Raw genomic sequence first — 21277 nt, forward strand, 5'->3', positions numbered from 1 at the left:
AATAATCCTCTTTTTGGTTTCAACTAAACAAAATGAGTAAAAAATTGTTTACAATGTTTAATGTGTTTATCAATACGCTGCAAAAATTGATTTATTTGTTATCTCAGCTAACAAACTCTACCAATCAGGGCTACATGATGAATAAAAAACGCTATTGTTTAATCAAATAACTAAACTCATTTAGGATTTAAAATTTCAAGTAGAGATGCGATGATTCCAGCATTCACCAACGGCTCCGAACTGCAGATACAGATTTGATTTGAACCCATTTGGATTCTACAGGCGAAACTGGGAAAATTAGAACATGGTTCCAAAGTTAAATTATGTCATTAATTTAACATAAAGTGATGAAACTGAATCTAAGATACTCATTACATGCAAATCCTAAAATTTCAAGCCTTTATTTGTTACAATTGTGATGATTATGGCTTACAGCTTTAATTCAAAGTATCAGTCAGAATATTGTGAAAATGTTCAATATTCTAGATTCAAAGTGTCGCACTCTAATCAGCTAATGAATCCTAAACACCTGCGAAGCGTTCCAGAACCTTTAGATAGTCTCTCAGTCTAAGATGAATTACTGACATAAATGGACTTTTGCAGCATATTCTAACTTTTCCAAGTTTAACCTGTATCTGTATCGTCCGATCATGCCACTGTGATGCTGCTGCCAACATACACATCACTACTGAAATGCACAAGACCTGGTAGAAAAACCATCACAGCCTGGCCGAGTGGCGCTGTCTCGGCACTTGAGGACTGCTTCCAGTGTACAGATTGGAACATGTTTAGAGAAGCAACCACCGTAAATGGCCTCCTAAACTTGGACGAGTAAACCGAATCTGTGACCTGCTATATCAGTAAGTGCACAGAGGATGTAACGGTCTCCAGGAACATCACCATGAGGGCCAATGAGAAGCCCTTGTTTCACTGCAACAGTACATGCACATCTGTGAGAGATGCTGCTTTCCAGTCTAGAGATAAACTGGCTCTCAGAATAGCCGGAGCCCACCTCTCTCGCACCATCCGACATGTAAAGCGTGCAAATGCAAGATCAACCCACAGGAGGCTGCTGGACCAGCATCTCAGGTCATGTGCTGAGAGGCTGTGCTGATCAGCTGGCTGATGTCTTCACTGACATTTTTAATTCATCACTGAGCCAGATGAGCGTTCAAGCATGCTTCAAGTCAACAACCATCATCCCGGTGCCAAAGAAGTCCTCAGTATCCTGCTTGAATGACTTCCGTCCTATCGCCCAGTCCTCCATCATCATGAAGTGCTTTGAGAGACTTTTCATGACACATGTGAAGAGCAACCTCCCTTGCTCACTAGATCCACCGCAGTTTGCATACCGGCCAAACAGGTCGACCGAGGATACTATTTCCACTACACTTCACCTTTCCCTCTCCCACCTGGATAAAATGAATGCTTACGTCAGAATGCTGTTTGTAGACTTTAGTTCAGCATTCAACACCATTACCCCCTCAAAACTGTCTGACAGACTCAACTAGTTGGGACTGAGTACCTCTCTGTGCAACTGGGACTAGATTTCCTGTCCGAAAGGCCCCAGTCCGTCCGAATCGGTAATAGCATCTCCAGCACCATTAGGCTGAGCACACGAGCTCCTCAGGGGTGTGTTCTCAGCCCCCTTTGTTCACTCTTCTGATACATGACTGCACCGCCCTACACAGCTCTAAGCACATCAAGTTTGTGGATGACACAACCGTGGTTGTACTCATCAGCATCAACGATGAGTCAGCATGCAGAGATGAAGTTCAGCAGCTGGTGCAGAAAAACAACCTATCACTGAATATGGACAAAACCAAGGAGATGATCATTGATTTCAGGAAGATCCACTCCACCCACATTCCACTTAGCATGTGTGTGTGGCAGTGTGAGCGTCTTGTCACAGTTTCCCGATTGATCATGCGCCCTGGCTACTTGGCCAAGGGGACGTTGACTGACTGGTTAGCGTGCGCGACTCTCACCCGGGAGTCTGTGGATCGAATCCCGCCCAGGCCCTCGTTTCTCCGCCTTGCCACATTTGGCATTGGTGGCAGAATCCATGTAGTACTGTCAAGTAGGTCCATGGATGTGAAGTTTGTGGCACCCTGCGCGGGAGCACGAGGACGTGCTTGTGGAAAGAGGGGGGAGGATGTGACAGTGTGAGCGTCCTGTCAGTGTCCTGATTGATCGTGCACCCTGGCTACTTGGCCAAGGGGATGTCCCTTTGGCTGACTGGTTAGCACGCGTGACTCTCACCCGGGAGTCTGGGGATCGAATCCCGCCCGGGCCCTTGTTTCTCCACCTTGCCACATGTGGTTCCATAGAGACTGTAAAAAGCATCAAGTTCCTAAGAGTTCACATCTCAGATGACCTCACCTGGTCCACGAAACGAACACCATCCCCATCACCAAAAAAGCCCAGCAGCGACTCCACTTTTTGAGATGGACAATCTCCTTCCTCACTACGTTCTACAGGGACACCACAGAAAGCATCATGACCAGCTGTATTCTCACGTGGTTCAGCAACTGCCACTTTGGTGATCTCAGCAAACTACAAGATTGTTAAAACAGCTGCCAAGATCAATGGAACACATCTCCCCACGTTACATCTTCCACAACCGTTACATCAGTAAGGCCTCCGGCATCGTGTGACCCCTCACATGGACTCTTCTCTCCTTCCATCCGGCAGACGCTATCACAGTATTGGGGCTCGATCCTTCAGATTGTGGAAGTTTTTTCCCACAAGTCCGACTCTTAAGTTCATGAACAGTTATCCCTCTTCCCCGTATACACTCCCATGAAAACTGTTAACCATCTCTTTGCACTTTCACCGCCCCGTAAGACATGCTGCTTTATGAACAACTTATTTATGCTGCTTTATGAACAACTTGGGCTACTGACAATTTTTGTATGGTCAATTTTATTCCAGTTATTAAATCCCTTACAATCTTTTTAAATCTGAACCTTTTTTAATTTATTGGCTCATTATTTTATATTTATTAGCTTCGATTTTAAACTGAGGAAACTAGAGCCTTGTCACTTCGTCTCTGTATTGGATATAATACAGATGACAATAAAGTTTACTTTGACCATCTCCAACTAGAATTTGCTGTGATCAGTTTATGTGTCACAAGTTTCAGGCTTCAAGAAAAAGACCAAGGAACTTAATATGAAGATAAAAACAGGTTAACCATCAGGCTAAGACATTGAAGACTTCGAGCTTCAAAAATGGGAGCTTCAATGGAAACAAAATTTCCGAAAAAGAACGTACTTTGGACTGTTTTTGACAGTAGCAAAGGTTTATTCCAGACACAGTGGTTTTAGGGAGGCCATGGAGTTGAGATTCAGTAACAGAAGAAACAGATGTACAGCTGAACATCACATTTTACGTACAATCTCTCACTTTAACAGGACACGAAGACCACAGCGCAAAACAAGCATTTGCTGCTCCTTACCTTTAAATACAGCAACCTCAGATTTCATCTACAGGGTACTATTCTACAAGATGACTCCCCAAAAGCAGACAATTTCATCAGGTGTTTCATGTATTACGGGATGCTCGACGCCAAAAGTCGTATTATTTATTTTCTCAGGTGTTTCAACTAAACTCTCCACTTCTTCAAATGGAAAACATTTTGTGCCCCACACAGTCCAGTCACGCCCTCACATCTCCGTTTCCTCTAGTTGGCCTCATCCTTGGATGCTTCGTCGAAATTCTCCACCAGGTCTGAAATGACAAAAAGGCCGGGTTGTAAGGCTGATTGAGAGGGAAAGAAAAGTCGTATCCATGTGTGTGAAACGGTCTCCGAGGTGCCAGAGCACGATTCAGCAAGTGTGTTTATCTGAAATGTGATACTCTGCTCATCTCTCTCACTCCCATACGGATCGACATCGAAGGCCCACACAATTACCGAGACCAGCTGTGAAAATCACTGCATCAAAAAGTTGGCTTTGACTACTTTTTGACGTGAGAAATCTGCCTGTCCAAACCCCGTCTCAGAGGGTCGGAGTTCAAGTGGAAACAACTCCAAAAGATCTGAGTCAGCATGTTCCCTCCAGCGGGAGAACAAAAGGAACCCTAACTCTAATAACATGATGGTGATGGCTTCTGACCCCTACGCCGCCAACACACTTAATCGTTTGTGTCAGCGAGGACTCGAGCAGGAGGGAGACGAATTCTAGGAAAAGCTGCCATTTTCCCAACAATAACCTTGTGAGTTTGGTCCATTTTTTCCCACAAAAAGGAAAGCAAACTGAAAGCTCATTTTTATAAACAGTGAACACAAGATTCAAACCACGTTGCATCATCATCAACGGTGACTGATAGATTAGGGTTTTAACTGAAATTAAGGAAATGACCAAATAAGGCTGGAAATCGATGAGAGCCTCTGTGCGGCATCACTAGTGCGTGACGTTCCTCGTAGCTCACGGCATGGAATAGAGCCTAAAGCCAAGTTTATGCTTCTGTGTCAGCTCCACAAGGGACAGACGCACACGGATCGATGGAGACGCTTTCCTTCTGACTTCTCCGTCACCTGGGGAGTGTTGCAAAGCAAATCCCAGCTGGGACAACAGAGGGCGTGGCGCTTTTCTGTGCCCGGTCTAAGAAGCATTTCTATTGTGTTCTTTGAACGTCAGAGACTTTTTAACACGGACAAATATGTCCCTCATCCTCCTCCATCTCTTCATGTGCTCGCCACCTCTTAACCCAGGTTTCCCATCTTTACCATCCACGCAACTTCATCCTCCTGTCACGCGTGAGTAAAACGTTCACTTCTAGAGTTTGTCCGCAACGTTTTCTTCAAGCCACTCCATGTCTGCCACTAGATCGTCGGCTCTTTATTTTGTTGAGTTCGCAATGGGAGTGCTGTTAAAGCAAGTGGCATCCTGACCAATCACAAGCTTGCGTTAATCCTTGCGAGCCTGCTGAAGAGCCCTCGCAATGACAGACAATGGCGTTGCGTGTCCCTGTACCACAAACAGAAGCATAAACTCTGCTTAAGTCACACCCATTTATTTCCGGACCATGGGTCGCTGGAAGAAGGAAAAAATGAATCCAAGTCTACTGGATTAAAAACGCTATTTTCTAATCCCGTTTGTAATGCGATTTTGTGAGGATTTCACATATGAAAGCGCTTATTTTCAAACGGGGGCAACAGTTATTTTAGGTTTTGTATGAAAGTTCATCCAGGACTACAAATGTGCATCACCAAAGTGCTGTCATCGAACCAGACAAAGAGAAAAGCAGGAAAAATGGCTGGAAGTTCAGCAAACTTCGAATCCTTCCTTCGCGAGAAAATAAAAAACCATAAATCTCGCTATGTGGTAAGCAGCAGCTACGCTAGGGCAGAGGAGATTGTGTGGTGATGTCATATATGCATCGTACCGACATCTGATTTGTAGTCATGCTAATTTAACTTTTACAAGCTGATAAATCTCAAAGTACGTGACTGGCATGGTCGAAACACACATCATTCATTTTTATTTACATTGAAGTACAACATATGAGTGACTGAGGGCGTAAAGCAAAGCTTTTAGCTCCACTGACTCGCATTTAGGGCTGCTCGATTATGGCAAAAATGATAATCACAATTATTTTGCCTGAAACTGAGATCTCAATTATTTAAGAGCATTTTTTAATTAATGCTGATTTTATTTATATATTTATTCACTCATAAAATTGCAAAGGGCACAGAGGAAAAAATAAATAAATGAGAAAAGACAGAATATAAAATGAATAAACATAAATATCTATGTTGTGGCGAACTTCCACAACCTGCTGCATAATTATTCAGTCCTGTCCAGCGGTGCAGTAGGAGAGCGTAGGAACACGAAATGTTGTTATTGTTTATCAGCGTGAGAAACTTATTTTGTACAACATGAAGCAGAGAGCAACAAAAACACATTTTAAATGACAAACAAAATCTGCGAGTAAAACATTAACTTTGAATTTTTAGAGTCTGCTGGATGGATTTTCCCTTTGCATATTCCACTCTGCCTTTTGAATGTCATTGTAGTTCAAATGTGTCCAAATCTGGGCGTCTGTCCTGATTTCACTCAACTCCTCAGCTTTCTGTAGCACTTTGTCTTTTCTCTTTGTTTACAGACTCGTCCCCACCAATATCTACAGATCCCATTTGTTAATGTAATAATCGTCCCAAGCACTTTGTGCCACCCCCTCCCTGCTTTCACAGCAATCTGAGGAGCGCTGCTTTTAGGATAAACATTCAAAGGGAATCTGAAAAGTTGTTAGAAATAGCGACAAAATCGTTAAGTTGACGACGCTGTTCGGGGGTGCGCTCGATTTGCAACTTGGAACAAACCACGAGGGAGGAGCCAGTAATCGGCCCGTTGTTCAAAACCAGATCATAATTGTGATTAAAACTCGATTAATTGAGCAGTCTTAAAAGCCCTTTTCAGATAGACATTCTGGAACATTTGTGGACAATTCAATCCGGTTTTTAACCGGAACTGTGTTTTCAAACACACCACTTTTGTACCGGAACTTGTCCTTTCGGCTGCGTTCACACAGTAGGGAAAAGTTCCAGATGTCAGACGGCGGCGGGGGGGTGGTGGGGGGAGAGAGAATCGGACTCATGTTTAGAAGAAGAAGAAAATATCATTTCTATAGCGCCTCTCAAGATAAAAATCATGAGGCGCTCAAGCATAATTCTGCGCACACGTAGACGCATAAGAGACCTGGATGATGAAGCTCAATGGTTAAAGGAATCACTGAAGCGGTGTGAAGCGCTCTGTCGAGCGTCTAGGTGGTAACGTAGTAGGCGAGCTGCCGTGGTACGCCACATGCTACAGCAGCGAGCTATCTAGGTGCGCACAGCGTCCCCCGGTCTGGAACTCTACCTCACCAGTCTGAAGCAGCCACCCTGTCCGTAACAAGTCCGGACCTGTTACTAGGGGCTTCGTCCGGTAAAATTCCGGAACACGTTATCCAGATGTCTGTATTCAGACACAAAGGTCTTATGGATAGAGTCCGGAACATCTCCGTTTTTTATGGCCTGTCTGAAGAGGGCTCTACTCACATACATTTTTTCGTTCTTCCAAGGACCCATGAGACGACCCAAAAGGGATCCCTATTAGACTGAACTGATCCACCCCTAAGCATCTGGCCCGTTGTCACGACACCCACTCAAGAACTTTCTCTAATATCGGGACCGATTAAATAAATCTCATCAGTGATCTCTAGTTAAGATGACAGTTTAGATTAGCTTTAGGAAATGTGATGTTTCATGTCAAACTGAAGGACACCTTTAAACATAAAATAAATCACCTGGAACATCATCGTCTTCCTCTTCCACTGCAGCAATCTGCGCTTTTCCATCTGCAGCTGCAAGAGCAAAGATGAAGCATCACCAATGGGAAAGACAAAAACAGAAAAGTGGCTAAAATAAACTAGTTTCTGTAACAAACCCTGTTTAGGGAGAGCCTCGGCGAGTCTCCTCAGGCTCGTCAGGCTGTCGGCTCCCAGCTGGTTCAGGATGCCGGGCAGCATCTCCGTCAGCTGCTTGGTCTCAGCATGACCGGTGATGGTGAAGGTGTTGGCAGCGAGGGAGGCCTGCACTTTGGGATTGTTGAAATGGATGACTGTTCCTTGATTTGTGAACATGTTAACCTGAAACAGGACCAGCTCTTCAGATGTTAGTGAGAAAATACCAGACAGATTCACCAACAGGACGGGTCTACGGAGCCCACCTCTTCAATACCAGAGATGTTGTTTACACCAAGTTTCTTTAAGGAAAACTGAAGCTTTTTGTCATCTGCAGTCGCCGTTCTGTGCACAACCTTCTTCTTTCTGCGAGCGCTCCCCTGTGAAACAGTTAAACACACACACATAAACCTGCAGATCTTCAACAGTGTAGCCTAGGGCTGGACAATAATAGTTCGATATATCCATCGATAGACATGTGGTGCGATAGAAAAACAAACGGGTCGATAAAACTTGGATTAATCAGGTAGCAGCATACTAAAGTCGTGGCCAAAAGTTTTGAGATTGAGACAAACATTAGTTTTCACAAAGTTTGCTGCTAAACTGCTTTTAGATCTTGGTTTCAGTTGTTTCTGTGATGTACTGAAATATGATTACAAGAACTTCACACGATTCAAAGGCTTTTATCAACAATTACATGACATGTATACAAAGATTCAGTATTTGCAGTGTTGGCCCTTCTTTATCAGGACCTCTGCAATTCGACTGGGCCAAATCCTGACTGACAGCAACCAACCCATCCTTTCATAAACACCTCTTGGAGTTTGTCAGAATTAGTGGGTTTTTGTTTGTCCACCTGCCTCTTGAGGATTGACCAATAGTTCTCAATGGGATTAAGATCTGGGGAGTTTCCAGGCCACAGACCCAAAATTTCAACGTTTTTGTCCCCGAGCCACAAGAGTTATCACTTTTGCCTTATGGCACGGTGCTCCATCGGGCTGGAAAATGCATTACTCTTCATCAAGCTGTTGTTGGATTGTTGGAAGAAGTTGCTGTTGGAGGGTGTTTTGGTACTAATCTTTGTTCATTAGACTGTTTAGGGGCAAAATTGTGAGTGAACCCACTCCCTTGGATGAGAAGCAACCCCACACATGAATGGTCTCAGGATGGTTTACTGTTGGCATGACACAGGACGGATGGTAGCGCTCACCTTTTCTTCTCCGAACAAGCCTTTTGCCAGATGCCCCAAACAATTGGAAAGGGGTATCATCCGAGAACATGGCTTTGCCCTAGTTCTCAGCAGTCCAATCGCCATACTTTCTGCAGAAGATCAATCTGTCCCTGATGGCTTTTTTTTGGGGGGGGGGGCTTCTTTGCTCCCCTCCTTGACACCAGGCCATCCTCCAAAAGTCTTCCCCCCACTGTGCATGCAGATGCGCTCACATCTGCCTGCTACCATTCCTGAGCAAGCTCTGCACTGGTGGCACTCCGATCCCGCAGCTGAATCCTCATTGGGAGACGATCCTGGTGCTTGCTGGACTTTCTTGGATGCCCTGAAGCCTTCTTAACAAGAATTAAACCTTTCTTTGAGTTCTTGAAGATCCTATAAATTGTTGATTTAGGTGCAATCTTAGTAGCCACAATATCCTTGCCTGTGAAGCCATTTTTATGCAACAAAATGATGGCTGCACACGTTTCTTTGCAGGACACCATGGTTAACAATGGAAGAACAATGATTTCAAGCATCACCCTCCTCCTTTTAACATGTCAAGTCTGCCATTCTAACCCAATCAGCCTGACATAATGATCTCCAGTCTTGTGCTCGTCAACATTCTCACCCGAGTTAACTATAGGATTACTGAATTGATCTCAGCAGATCCATTAATGACAGCAACAGCAGCAACTTTTCCAGTTTCCCATATTTGTGTCATTCTCAAAACTTTTGGCCACAACTGTAGACTCACTACCTACTTCTAACCAATCCAAACCACAGACTCGGGCACGCTACGTCACCAGGACCTCCCCTTCTCAAGCCAAAACAGAGCATGAGGCAGCAAGATGTCTCAGCAAGAAGAGGAAGAGGAAAAATACCAAAAATAAAATGGCCAGGGCTGCACGTAAAATATTTTTACTACAATTTTTAAAATATTTTTCAATAATTATCGATAAAATCTTTATCGATATACTTGTTTTCTATATCGGCCGGCCCTAGTGTAGCCTCGGCTAAAACCACCTTTTGGTTCACATTGTGCAAATTGGCCAAAATTTTGCACTCAAAACTTTAATGCAGGTGTTGGGAACGCTGGTCCTCGATGGCCGATATCATGCATGTTTTAGTTGTTTGCCTGCTCCGACAATTCTAACCAAGTGGTTAACGGGAGTTGATCCACATGTTAAATGTGCCATCAGTTGTATTTGTATCACTGATTACCTTTCCACCGATGCGAACTTGCGCTTGTAGTTTAGCAAGTTTTTCTTGATTCATAATTGTTTCTTTCATCTGCAAAAAAAAGAAGAAAAAACTTCAGTTTTCATAAAGATTTGCAATTTAAATGAAAGACAAAGATTTGTAAATCAAATTGAGACTTAAAATTGCAGCATAATGCAGAACCAGCAGCAAAAAAGCCATGAAGTCACGTAAACTCCTCAAATAATAATAATAATAATAGTGATATTCCTAGAGTTTAAGATGATAAAATCTCACTGAGAAATAATCACAATGGCAGGGTGGAATAAAAACTGCCACACTTCAGTGGCTACATAGAACTTTTGAGAATACACATGTGATGTTAGCAATTAAAAATACTTATTTACCTATTTTATTGGTTTGACTAAAAGACAATAAATATTTTACTTTGCTGCCTTTGTCTAATTTACAGCAGAGTACCTTCTTAGGTTGCTTTTGTTAGTTTATTATTTTTAACCAGATTGTTTTGGATTTAGGAGCTAAAGACAGACCGTATATATCTTTATTATTTCTTAATAACTGACAATTGTTTGATGGAGAGCTTTGTTTAAAAACTAAGTATTCTTTCTCATGAGTATTGTGGAATTTGAGTATATTATGTGGAATTTGAGTATATTATGCTAAATATTATTGGCTTCACACATTGTCTATTTTCAGGTATATCAAACTGTAATAAAAATGAACTTGTCATCTGTTGTATAATTGCTTTATACAAGTTATTGATCACTACTGTTTGTCAATCACACTTATCATGAGGATAATCATGGTAGAGCCGAACATAATGTGATCATGAGGATGTAATCAAGGTAATCCTGGTGGAGGTGTGCAGCTTTGCACGCACATCAGGGAATGTATAAGGAGCAGAGCAGAGCTCAGAGCTGTTAGAGCTGCTTGTTGGATTCTACCTGACGAGGTTCATGGATTACATTTTCTAACTGGGGTGTTCAGCTCTCCACCCATAAGCAACGGTAAGAGAAATGTTTCGTTCATGATTGATAACTTGTATGAATGCCGGTTGAATAAAGCCTTGTTGTTCATCTGATATTCAAGTTGTGTTTCATTGTTTCTGGCGTCGACTTGACAACGATCCTGATTAAATAAATATAAAGTGTAAAAAGAGACTTTGAGTCTTTTAAGGTAATTAAAATAAAATAAAACATTTTATTTTAGAACACAAACCTTTACCCATTAATAAATATTTATGTAACATCATATGTTTGGCATTAGTTTTCATATGAACCATTCTGTTAATTATTAAGAAATAAGAAACATAAGGTCTCAGTGCCACTCTAGCAGGGGCGTCCAAACTTTCAAGACAAGGGGAAATAAACACATGACAAGTGTCTCTCTAAACTCTGGTAAAATTTACCACCTGTAGAAATTTTAGGCAAAGTTTAACTATCAGAAATTTTTTAAATTGCACAAATTTTCTCAATAATTTTATCCAAAAGTTTAATATTACAAACAAAGAACACAAAATGATAATTAAAACTAATGCCGAACATATTATGTTACATAAATTTGTATTAATGGGTAAAGGTTCCATGTACCTGGAAAAAGACAACGTGTGATGCCACTAAAGATGGAATAATCAGACTTCAGAAGTCTATAATTATTATTAATAATAATACTTTGTCCTAATACACTCAAATTCCACCACATACATAATTAAGAAAGCTTTAACCAAATCTCTCCATCAGTCATTAATGACAATTTCTTTATGTTACTTCCTTTGAAAAAAACTTTCCTTAAGTGTCAGAAGATTCAACATTCCTCAAAGCTGGGTTAGATAAGAGCCAGGACAGACAGACAGACACACAGACACACACACACAGCAGAGCAGCACGTTATGTGTGGGTGTGGTAACGAGGAGTCGAGATCGTTTTCAAAGTGAAGAGCGACCCAGATAAACACAAACAAGCAGCAAAGCTCAACCAAAACATCAGCAGCTACTTCAAACATCTGTTAGCGGTTAGGAGCTAATGAACGCGACTGACTTCCTGCCATGTTTTCATTGTTATCTGGCAGTGTGCGCGTCCTGAAAAACGGCATTCATCTGTTGTAGGCTGAATAAAACACGCTAGCGAGAAAACCAGCTAACATTAGAGCGACTCTAGCGGAGCTCCATCCAACGAAAACGAGGTGTGGTTAAGCTTTCGCACGAGAACTTTGGTTAGCTTCGAGGCTAACGGAGACAGTGAGAGAGCCGCTCGGCCTGTCACACCGCCACACAGGTCCACCAGCAGCGTTAGCATCAAACCACGGCCCGTTTCAGCCGCCGAGTCGGCAAAGGCTTCCGTTTACCTTCTGACGTCGGACCGGGGGATAACAGAGCAGAGAACAAGGTATTTAAAGCTCCACACTGACCTGTAAACTAACAGCAGACACATGCGGGAGCAAGATGGAAGCGAGAGAGGAAGCAGGACGTGACGTCAGGACAGAGGTGCCTGTGGAGTGAATGGTTTCTTTTTTCTGCCCTTATTTTAGTGTCGCAGGTCGCTTCCCTCAGCACTCTGGGACGTTTTAATTAACATTGCCTGTTCATTTTGGGTTCACGTTGCTGTGCAAAAGTTTTGATCATAATTCATTCATGTATGCATTGTGACATCCGACTCCATATTAATCATTTAAAATGATGATGATGATGATGATGATATAATTCTGGGGATCTTTAATAAATGTTTAAACTTTGGTTCCCTTTCACTCATGTTAAGTCGCTCAAGGAAGGAAGTAATGCCAATTTCAAGTGTGTGTGTGTGTGTGTGTGAGAGAGAGAGAGAGAGAGAGAGAGAGAGAGAGAGAGAGAGAGAGAGAGAGAGAGAGAGAGAGAGAGAGAGAACCCCCAAGGTGCTTCACAACTAAATCAGTCATTCACTCGTTCACACAAGATGTCCATCAAACATTTCTGTAGTTAAAATTGGTCTGCAGTGCTGACAAGACTAAGCTAATGTTGTTTTCAAACTCTAAAAAAGACCTCTAAGTATGCCCTCAGCGACCACTCATGAGGGAAATAAAGAGGTGGTTCACACATACAAATACCTTGGTGTCTGACTCAATGACTCCCTCTCCTTTAAGCACCATGTAATTTTGTGAAGGAACTCAAACTCAGCCTGTTTCTTTTATTGACAAACTGTTTTTCTTTTGAGGCAAAAAAACAAACAATAAACAACTAGTATGCAATACTTGTCTTTTCTGGATTATGGAGACCTTTTGATGTCTCAGTACAGTGTCTAGGTAAGCTTCTTGTGGTTTGTCATGCCTTGCTGAGGTTTATTACTAACTGCAGACCACTGACTCATCATTGTGAATTGTATTCTTGAGTAGGATGGCCTTCTTTGTCCCCGAGGAGGTTGGGACATTGGTACACTTTCATTTATAAGACCATGCTTGAATTGCTACCCACCTCTGTAACTTAATCCCACTTTGCGTTCCATTTGCTTGTACCGAACTGGGCAAAATGCCTTTCGTTTACTCTGCTCCTTCTGCATGGAACAGGCTGCAGGAAAACTGGAAATTAACCGAGTTTATATCCTTGAATACATTTAAAACCAGCCTGAGAGCCCTTGAGACGGATTCCCTTCTGTAATTTTGTACATAACATGTCTGTGTAACTGAAAAATGTTGTAACTGTAACATCTGCTGCCTCTTGACCAGTGGCCACAGCTGCCCTGGGGCACACTGGCAGAGACGAGGCTGCCGAACACTGCCGCCACCGCTCCCTCCAAACACCACCTGCAGGCAAGGCAGTGCCTTGCCCAAGGACACAACAGCAGCATTCTCTGGTGGGAGAGGGTTCTACTCTACCTCCTGAGCGGTATATGTTATTATTATTATTGATAAGCAATAATGATAATTATATATATATATATATATATATATATATATATATATATATATATATATATATATATATATATATATATAATTATTATTATTGATAAGCAATAATGATAATTATATATATATATATATATATATATATATATATATATATATATATATAAGGCTGCACAGTGGTTAGAGCTGTTGCCTTGCAGCAAGAAGGTCCTGGGTTCGATTCCTGGCCTGGGATCTTTCTGCATGGAGTTTGCATGTTCTCCCTGTGCATGCGTGGGTTCTCTCCGGGTACTCCAGCTTCCTCCCACAGTCCAAAAACATGACTGTTAGGTTAATTGGTCTGTCCAAATTTATCCTTAGGTGTGAGTGTGTGTGTGTGCATGATTATTTGTCCTGTGTGTCTCTGTGTTGCCCTGCGATGGACTGGCTCTCTGTCGAGGGTGTACCCCGCCTGATTGCCCGTTGACCGCTGGAGACAGGCACCAGCCCCCCCGCAACCCTGCGTGGACAAAGCAGGTTCAGAAAATGGATGGATGGATATATATACATACTGTATACACTCAACAAAAATATTAACGCAACACCTTTGTTTCTGCTCCATTTTTTCATGAGATGGACTTAAAGATCTAAAATTCATTCCAGATACACAATATTACCATTTCTCTCAAACATTGTTCACAAATCAGTCTAAATGTGTGATAGTGAGCACTTCTGATTTGCTGAGATAATCCATCCCACCTCACAGGTGTGCCACATCAAGATGCTGATCTGACATCATGAGTAGTGCACAGGTGTACCTTATACTGCAGAACTGGAGGTTGTAGTGCTCAAGATGTTCAGATTCTCTTTAAGAAATGATGGACGGGACAAGGAATGAGTCCCTCAGAGGGACAGAGAGAGAAGCCTAACGGGGTCATGTTTGGACATGTCCAGAGGAGAGACGATCTCATCTCAGTCTCCTTTGGGGCATAATTATAATAAATTCCAGTGAACCAGAACGACGCTGGTTCCACTTCCACACACTCCTGTTTGTGCACCTGCAGGCTCTGAAAGGTGTCTGTTTAGATTTAAAGAAATGAGATGTTCTGTCTGTTATCTGTTAGGCCACGCCCCCTCTCCCAGTGATCTCATGTTTACACAACTACAGGATAGGAACTGTATCTTCATGTGTTTTCCGCACAGATCTCATCAGACATGGTTAGAGAAATCTGACCAGGAGGTTAGAAAACAGCCAAACTTGATCCATTTAGTTATGGGTTGACAACACTGAAAACTCAGCACAGGTCATTATGGTGCACAGTATTTGAACATTTATTTAAAATACAATAAGCCAATAAAAGGAGATGTGCAGTGGTGGTTTATTTAAACACCTAATTCTTGAATAAAAATGTGTGTTCTAATAAAAGAAGACAGAGTCCACTAATCTCACCTTGATCCAATAGATTGAAGACAATTCATAAAAAAATAATCATTAATCATTTTATTGTGACTATATTTTAAAACTTGTTCAAAACATTTTCGTACTTTATTTTTATTGTATAAAATCGGATTTATTTGATTTATTCGTGTTTAACGATAAACATTTTCACCACTAGATGGCGGTGTGGAGGAGGAGACCTCTGAGCCACTTATTCAGGGTTCTACTGTCCACTTAAAAGGCACAAAGAAACTCAGCAGAAGCGTTTGTAATATTTTTTTAAATAGATGTGTTTATTTCAGTGCAAAAGCGGTTGTTATTTATTCCTGTTATTAGCCTTTGGCCAATAACTGTCTGAAATAGACTTAAAAGATAATCCTTAAAGAGCAAGTCACCCCCAAATCCACTTCTTTTTTGCTGATAAAACTATATCAATGAGCGTCTAACCATGTTGTAGACACACATGCAGTCAATAATTTGGCACTTTAGTGCATCTTAGTTCAAATTTAAATATTCTGCCTAAAACTGTCATTGTTGCACAGTTGTCAGGAAAAAACTCTGCATTGCATTTAAATTTAATCTGCTATTGCTATAGCTAAGAAGTACACCATGATGTCAGCTGGTACATTATGAGGTCACAATGTCGTGTGTGTGTGTGTGTGTGTATTTGTTAGAAGGAGGAGCTTCTAACAAATACACACACAGGCTCACGACAGCATTGTGACATCATAATGTACCAGTTTACATCATAGCATACCTCTTAGCCAATATAGCGGTGGCAGATTTAAATTAAAATACAGTGCAGAGTTTTTACCTGACAACGGCACAACACTGCCAGTTTTAGGCAGAATATTTAAATTTGAACTAAGATGCACTGAAGTGCCAAATTATTGACGACACGTGTCTGCAGCACGATTAGACACTCGTTTATTTAGTTTATCAGAAAAAAAAGTTTATTTGGGGGTGACTTGCTCTTTAAAAAGCAGAACAACTCCATATCGAATTTTAATTCGCACCATATTTAGATTTTTTCCCCCTGATAACTTTGACTGAAGATCTTAATCAGTTCTAAATATTTGTAAGAAATCCTAAACAGGCATGGGTTAGGAAAATAATCTTTTTCCAAACACCATGAATGTAATTTAGATAAAACAAACTCTAAACAGATTTAATAAAACATCAGGTGTGCCGGTAAAACTGAGCAGTCCTGCAGCTCACCGCTCCAGCAGAGGCCTTTCTGCGTGACCCGTGACTGAATCCAGTTAACAGCTGATTCTTTTCCATTATGGCTCGCGGATAATCTGGAGACGCGCATGGTCACGCAAACCAAACTGCCCGGATGTGGCGCACCCACTCCCTGACATGAAGGCAATTATCTCCAAAATAATTTAGGACTATTTATATTATGATTTTTATTTATGCAAATCAGAAGCAGAAATGCTGATAATGTGTCAGAATTATAGAGTAAAGTATTTTTTCTTTACAAAATTACACGTTTATTCGTAAACCACTGGGTGTAGTAAAAGCTTCAGATTACTCACGCGGGATGTAATTCAGTGAAAGACCAGAAAGGATGGAGGTCACACCAAACTTTTTCTTCTTTTCTTTTAAGAAAAAAAAGAAGAAACAGTTGTGTTCAAAAATGTTTTTTGTTGTGTCTTTCCTCTGTGTGACGTCTCCGAGCCATGTGATCAGGGCGGCGGTATTAATCCAGAGAGAAGACCCGCCCCCTGTGAGATCCAGGTTGACCCTATTTGCAGGTCTCCCCCCACGCGCTGTTCTCTTTCTGGGGTTTCTAAAACCCTGAAAACTCAAACATATGGACACACTGAGAACCCGAGCGGATCTTTCCTCATTTATGAGTTTTTGACGCAGATTGTGCGTCTTCCTCATCCGGCGTCGGAGGGCACGGTCTCGGGTGAGCCATGACTCTGAGCTCAGGGATGTCTGATTCCTCCATCCTTTCGGAAGAAACCGACATCGACGTGGTCGGCGAGGGCGAGGATGGAGACCAGCAGATGCACGACGGCATCCTCCTGACCGGCTCTCCTCCTCATCCTCCTCCTCAGTGCCTGGACAGCTCCACCTCCACCTCCTACAGCAAGCCGGCGGGCAAGAACACCCTGGTGAAGCCTCCCTACTCCTATATCGCCTTAATCACCATGGCCATCCTGCAGAGCCCTAAGAAGAGGCTCACTCTCAGCGAGATCTGCGACTTCATCAGCAACCGCTTCCCGTACTACCGGGAGAAGTTCCCCGCCTGGCAGAACTCCATCAGACACAACTTGTCCCTCAATGACTGCTTTGTGAAGATCCCGCGGGAGCCGGGCAACCCCGGGAAGGGTAACTACTGGACCTTGGACCCCGAGTCGGCTGATATGTTTGATAACGGGAGCTTTCTGCGGCGGAGGAAGCGCTTCAAGCGGCAGCAGACGCAGGACTTGCTGCGGGAGCACAACGCCTTCCTCCCATCCGCAGCCGCCGCTGCTGCGTACGGATACGCGCCGTACGGCTGCGCTGGATACGGCATCCAGATCCAGTCCTACCACACACACTCTGCGCTTTATGCCTTCCAGCAGCAGCAGCAGCAGCACTCCAGGCATTCAGGAACCATGATCCCATCACCGCCTCTGATGCCCACAAGCACGGACTTACCCAGAAACAGGTTCTACCCGCAGCTCGGCTCCAACCTGGGCTCCGTCAGCGCACAGGCCGCCTCCCCGGTGCAGAAGTCCGCCTCTCCGCTGCAGCGGTCCCCCTTCTCCATAGAAAGCATCATCGGAGGCTCTCTCAGCCCCTCCAGGACTTCTCCGGCGGTTGTCCCGGTCTTACCGACCTCTTTGGGACTTCCAAGCCAGCCGCAAAGCGCGCGCCCCGAAGCCGTTTTACACCCGGTTGAAAACTTTCCGAGCAGAATTCTGGGCGGCACATAGCGCCCGTTAGATCGGTTAAAAAGAATCAGCAGCAAAAACAAAAACAAACAAAAAACGCCCCTCTGAACTGAAGGTAGGATTATTTTTGTATGCTTGTTTGATAGCAGCTGAATGATGGACATGAAAACACTACCTGTGCCTATATTCATGCTGTTTATATATATATATATATATATATATATATATATATATATATATATATATATATATATATATAATTTTTCTTTTCTGTTTTCAGTGTGAATCAGAGACATTTCTTGTATTTTCCATCACGTTTCAGTCACTGTTTAGGGCCTCTCAGGACTTAACGGACATAAATGATCACATGATTAAAAAAAAGGACTCGTGTCAAACACATCCCTGTTTTCTACGTCACAACGAGGTTTTTGTTTGAACTTTGTGTGAAAAGTAAGAGCGCGATGACATACCTAACATTTATAAGTATATATGCAGTGTGTGTTGATTTGAAATAATAAAACATTGTACATTTTTTTGGTAATAATGTTTAACTGAATTGTGATATTTCTACACAGTTTATTTTGCAACAAGAATAAATTTGCAAAAAAAGAAAAACAAAAGAGAATTTGTTTGGAAATGAGTTAGTTACATTTTTGTAATTGTGGTCTGTGTGCGTCCAGATGCTGCACGCTCGCGTGCCAGTTTGGAACATGCGCACACGGGGTTTGCGTGTGTGGATGACCTCTCTCACACTCATCCTAGTAATTGCGGTGCAGGAGGGTGTGAACCGGGTGAGGAAGAAGGGGGAAGCTGCTGCTGAAAAAAAAACATTCTGATACTTTATTATGGGCTCCTGTTTGAAGCCGCGTCCTTTAGAAAAAATCAGCAGAATGCTTAAATGAACGTATTCAGCTTTATTTAAAAATTTGACTCAGTTATACTTTACAATTTATAGACGATTTTCTGCGGCAAAACGCACACGAAATACTAATGTATACGTTCTTAAATTTTTGCGTAAAAGCGCAGTCGCCAAATGAAACGTTTAAACGCAGCTGCAGCGTTTGCTATTGCACGTGCCAGAGCTCCAACTCTAAATTTTTCATCAGCTCTTTACTCCATGTCGCCTTTTCTCTGTGCGGCTCGGGATGCTTCCGTGACTGGACGTGTGCGCCCGCTGCATCCCAGCCGAGTAACGTGCGCGCGAATAGCTATATTGGTGCAACGCTTAGAGCCAGCTATTACGTGATGATGTAACACACACACACACACACACACACACACACACACACACACACACACACACACACACACACACACACACACACACACACACACACACACACACACACACACACACACACAGGATGCAGCAGAGAAGCAGATCAGTTGTGCGCTCTATACGGGCGAAGATGCGAGAGAGAGAAAACTGTAATAAAACGTTTTATTTCAATAATTTTATTTTGTGTTTGTTTGGTGATCAACGCGTTTATGAATGTCACATCTTAATGCATTTATCGTAATTATTTAGGTTTTATTTGTGTTTAATTGCAGGTTTGATAATAAAAGTTTCAGTGCGTTTTATTTTAGAAATGTTTAGTGTGCGTTAGGCGGTTGAAGAGGCTTCGCATTAAATCATTAGATGACAGGAGAAGTAAATAATGCAGAAGTGGTACCAAACGGATAGCAAAATATCTAATATGTGGATTATTATTGTATTAACGTTATTTTATTACATAATGCTTTGGACATATATGATTTGTTTATCGCTGACCAGCATCTGCCTCAAAAGATCTAATTAAATAAAGTCGCAGTTTGGCTGATAAAAGGCGCATATGGGCTTATAACAGGGTTCAAGTGTTTTTGCGCTTCTTAATTGTATTTTAAATGGATTATTTAGTAAAATAATTTAATGCCTAACTATAAAATCTGATAATAAATAACCATTTTTTCTGGGGTGTTATATTGGCGACCAGAAGCTAAAAGAAGATAAAATTAAAAAAGGAACAAAACTTAAAGTTAGTTATGAATAATGTTTTTGGGGACTTCATATTAATTCAGCTCAGTTTATTTATCATTAATTCAGAACAAAAGTCATCTGAAACATCAAACAATTTTTTAAAAATCACTAATCCATTCCAGGCTAAACTAATCAAACTCTCGAGTGTTTCTGAGCAGAAGCTCTTGAAGGTCAAAACCAGGATCATGTGGACATCAGCCTCCTTGAGCATGACTGAAGCTCAGTTAGCAGTTTATCCTGCAGGGTTAAAGGTCATCAGGAGAGGGGCGAGAGCTGCATTCAGACTATATACACACACACACACACACGTATATATATATTTATATATATACATATCTATATATCTATATCTATCTATATCTATATCTATATCTATATCTATATCTATATATATATATGTAGAGAGAGAGAGAGAGACAGAGAGAGAGAGAGAGAGAGAGAAGGGGGGGTTGTGTGTGTGTGTTTGTGTGTGTGTGTTTGTGTGTGTGTGTGTGTGTGTGTGTGTGTGTGTGTGTGTGTGTGTGTGTGTGTGTGATCATGAATCAAACAAAGCCTAGGTAAATAAAATAAGTCATTTAATTACAAATTAAAGCAAAAACAACATAAAGAATAGATTTAAATGACAAATCTGCAAGGGGAGGATTTTAAAAATCATACGTATTACTCATCCCAAATCCTTTAATTTCATGAACATTTTCAGTGTTTCATGAAAAATCCATAAAGCTAGAAGTCCTCAGCTGAAAAAAAACAAACGATTTTTCACTTCTCAGTCAAGCAGCAAAAATATAAATATTATTATGACAAGGATGGATAAAAACCTAACTTGTATACGGTAAGTAAAGTAATTATTAACCCATTGATGCATGAATTATGAAACCTTCAACCATGATTTTTTAAACAATTTTTTTCATTCATCTTTAGGTGTGAATGAAACAAATTTCATATTTACATATTTTTTGTAACATTTAATTTACACATAGTTTATTACATGTCCACCTCAGTGGACAGCGTGCATTCTGAACATGAAATATGTTGGCTTGACTTACTGAAGTCGAAATGGAGGGGCTCACATGCAATAAAGTCTTCAGCAGCCGTGCTTAATAGCAAAAATAAATAAATAACAATTTTGAGTACCTGTCCACTGTAGTGATAGCCTAGTCAACTAGACCAAATTCTTGCTTTGCAAAGTTTGGTCTAGG

The 21277-nt window shown here is 41.8% G+C and overlaps 3 protein-coding genes across 4 annotated transcripts in view; 1 reads left to right on the forward strand and 2 right to left on the reverse strand.

Annotated features, from left to right (window-relative positions):
• The window catches only part of fbp1b (fructose-1,6-bisphosphatase 1b), a 291591-nt gene that overhangs the window by 207761 nt on the left and 62553 nt on the right, over positions 1 to 21277 (reverse strand). The gene's annotated exons all lie outside the window — the stretch shown is intronic.
• On the reverse strand, positions 3284 to 12403 carry btf3 (basic transcription factor 3). 2 transcript variants are annotated; one of them, XM_015943213.3, is made up of 6 exons: positions 12284 to 12403; positions 9881 to 9949; positions 7716 to 7829; positions 7434 to 7635; positions 7294 to 7350; positions 3284 to 3732 (listed from the first exon to the last, which is right to left on the reverse strand). In XM_015943213.3, the coding sequence occupies exons 2-6, from the start codon at positions 9947 to 9949 to the stop codon at positions 3686 to 3688; spliced, it is 489 nt and encodes a 162-aa protein (XP_015798699.1). In that variant the 5' UTR covers positions 12284 to 12403; the 3' UTR covers positions 3284 to 3685. The 2 variants fall into 2 exon arrangements, with proteins under 2 accessions (XP_015798699.1, XP_015798700.1); XM_015943214.3 differs by having other exon boundaries at positions 12221 to 12332.
• foxd1 (forkhead box D1) lies at positions 16958 to 18244 on the forward strand. The gene has a single exon (XM_015943215.3). The coding sequence runs from the start codon at positions 17096 to 17098 to the stop codon at positions 18101 to 18103; it is 1008 nt and encodes a 335-aa protein (XP_015798701.1). The 5' UTR covers positions 16958 to 17095; the 3' UTR covers positions 18104 to 18244.

Source organism: Nothobranchius furzeri, chromosome 6 (assembly GCF_043380555.1).
Source record: "Nothobranchius furzeri strain GRZ-AD chromosome 6, NfurGRZ-RIMD1, whole genome shotgun sequence".
Taxonomy (NCBI): domain Eukaryota; kingdom Metazoa; phylum Chordata; class Actinopteri; order Cyprinodontiformes; family Nothobranchiidae; genus Nothobranchius; species Nothobranchius furzeri.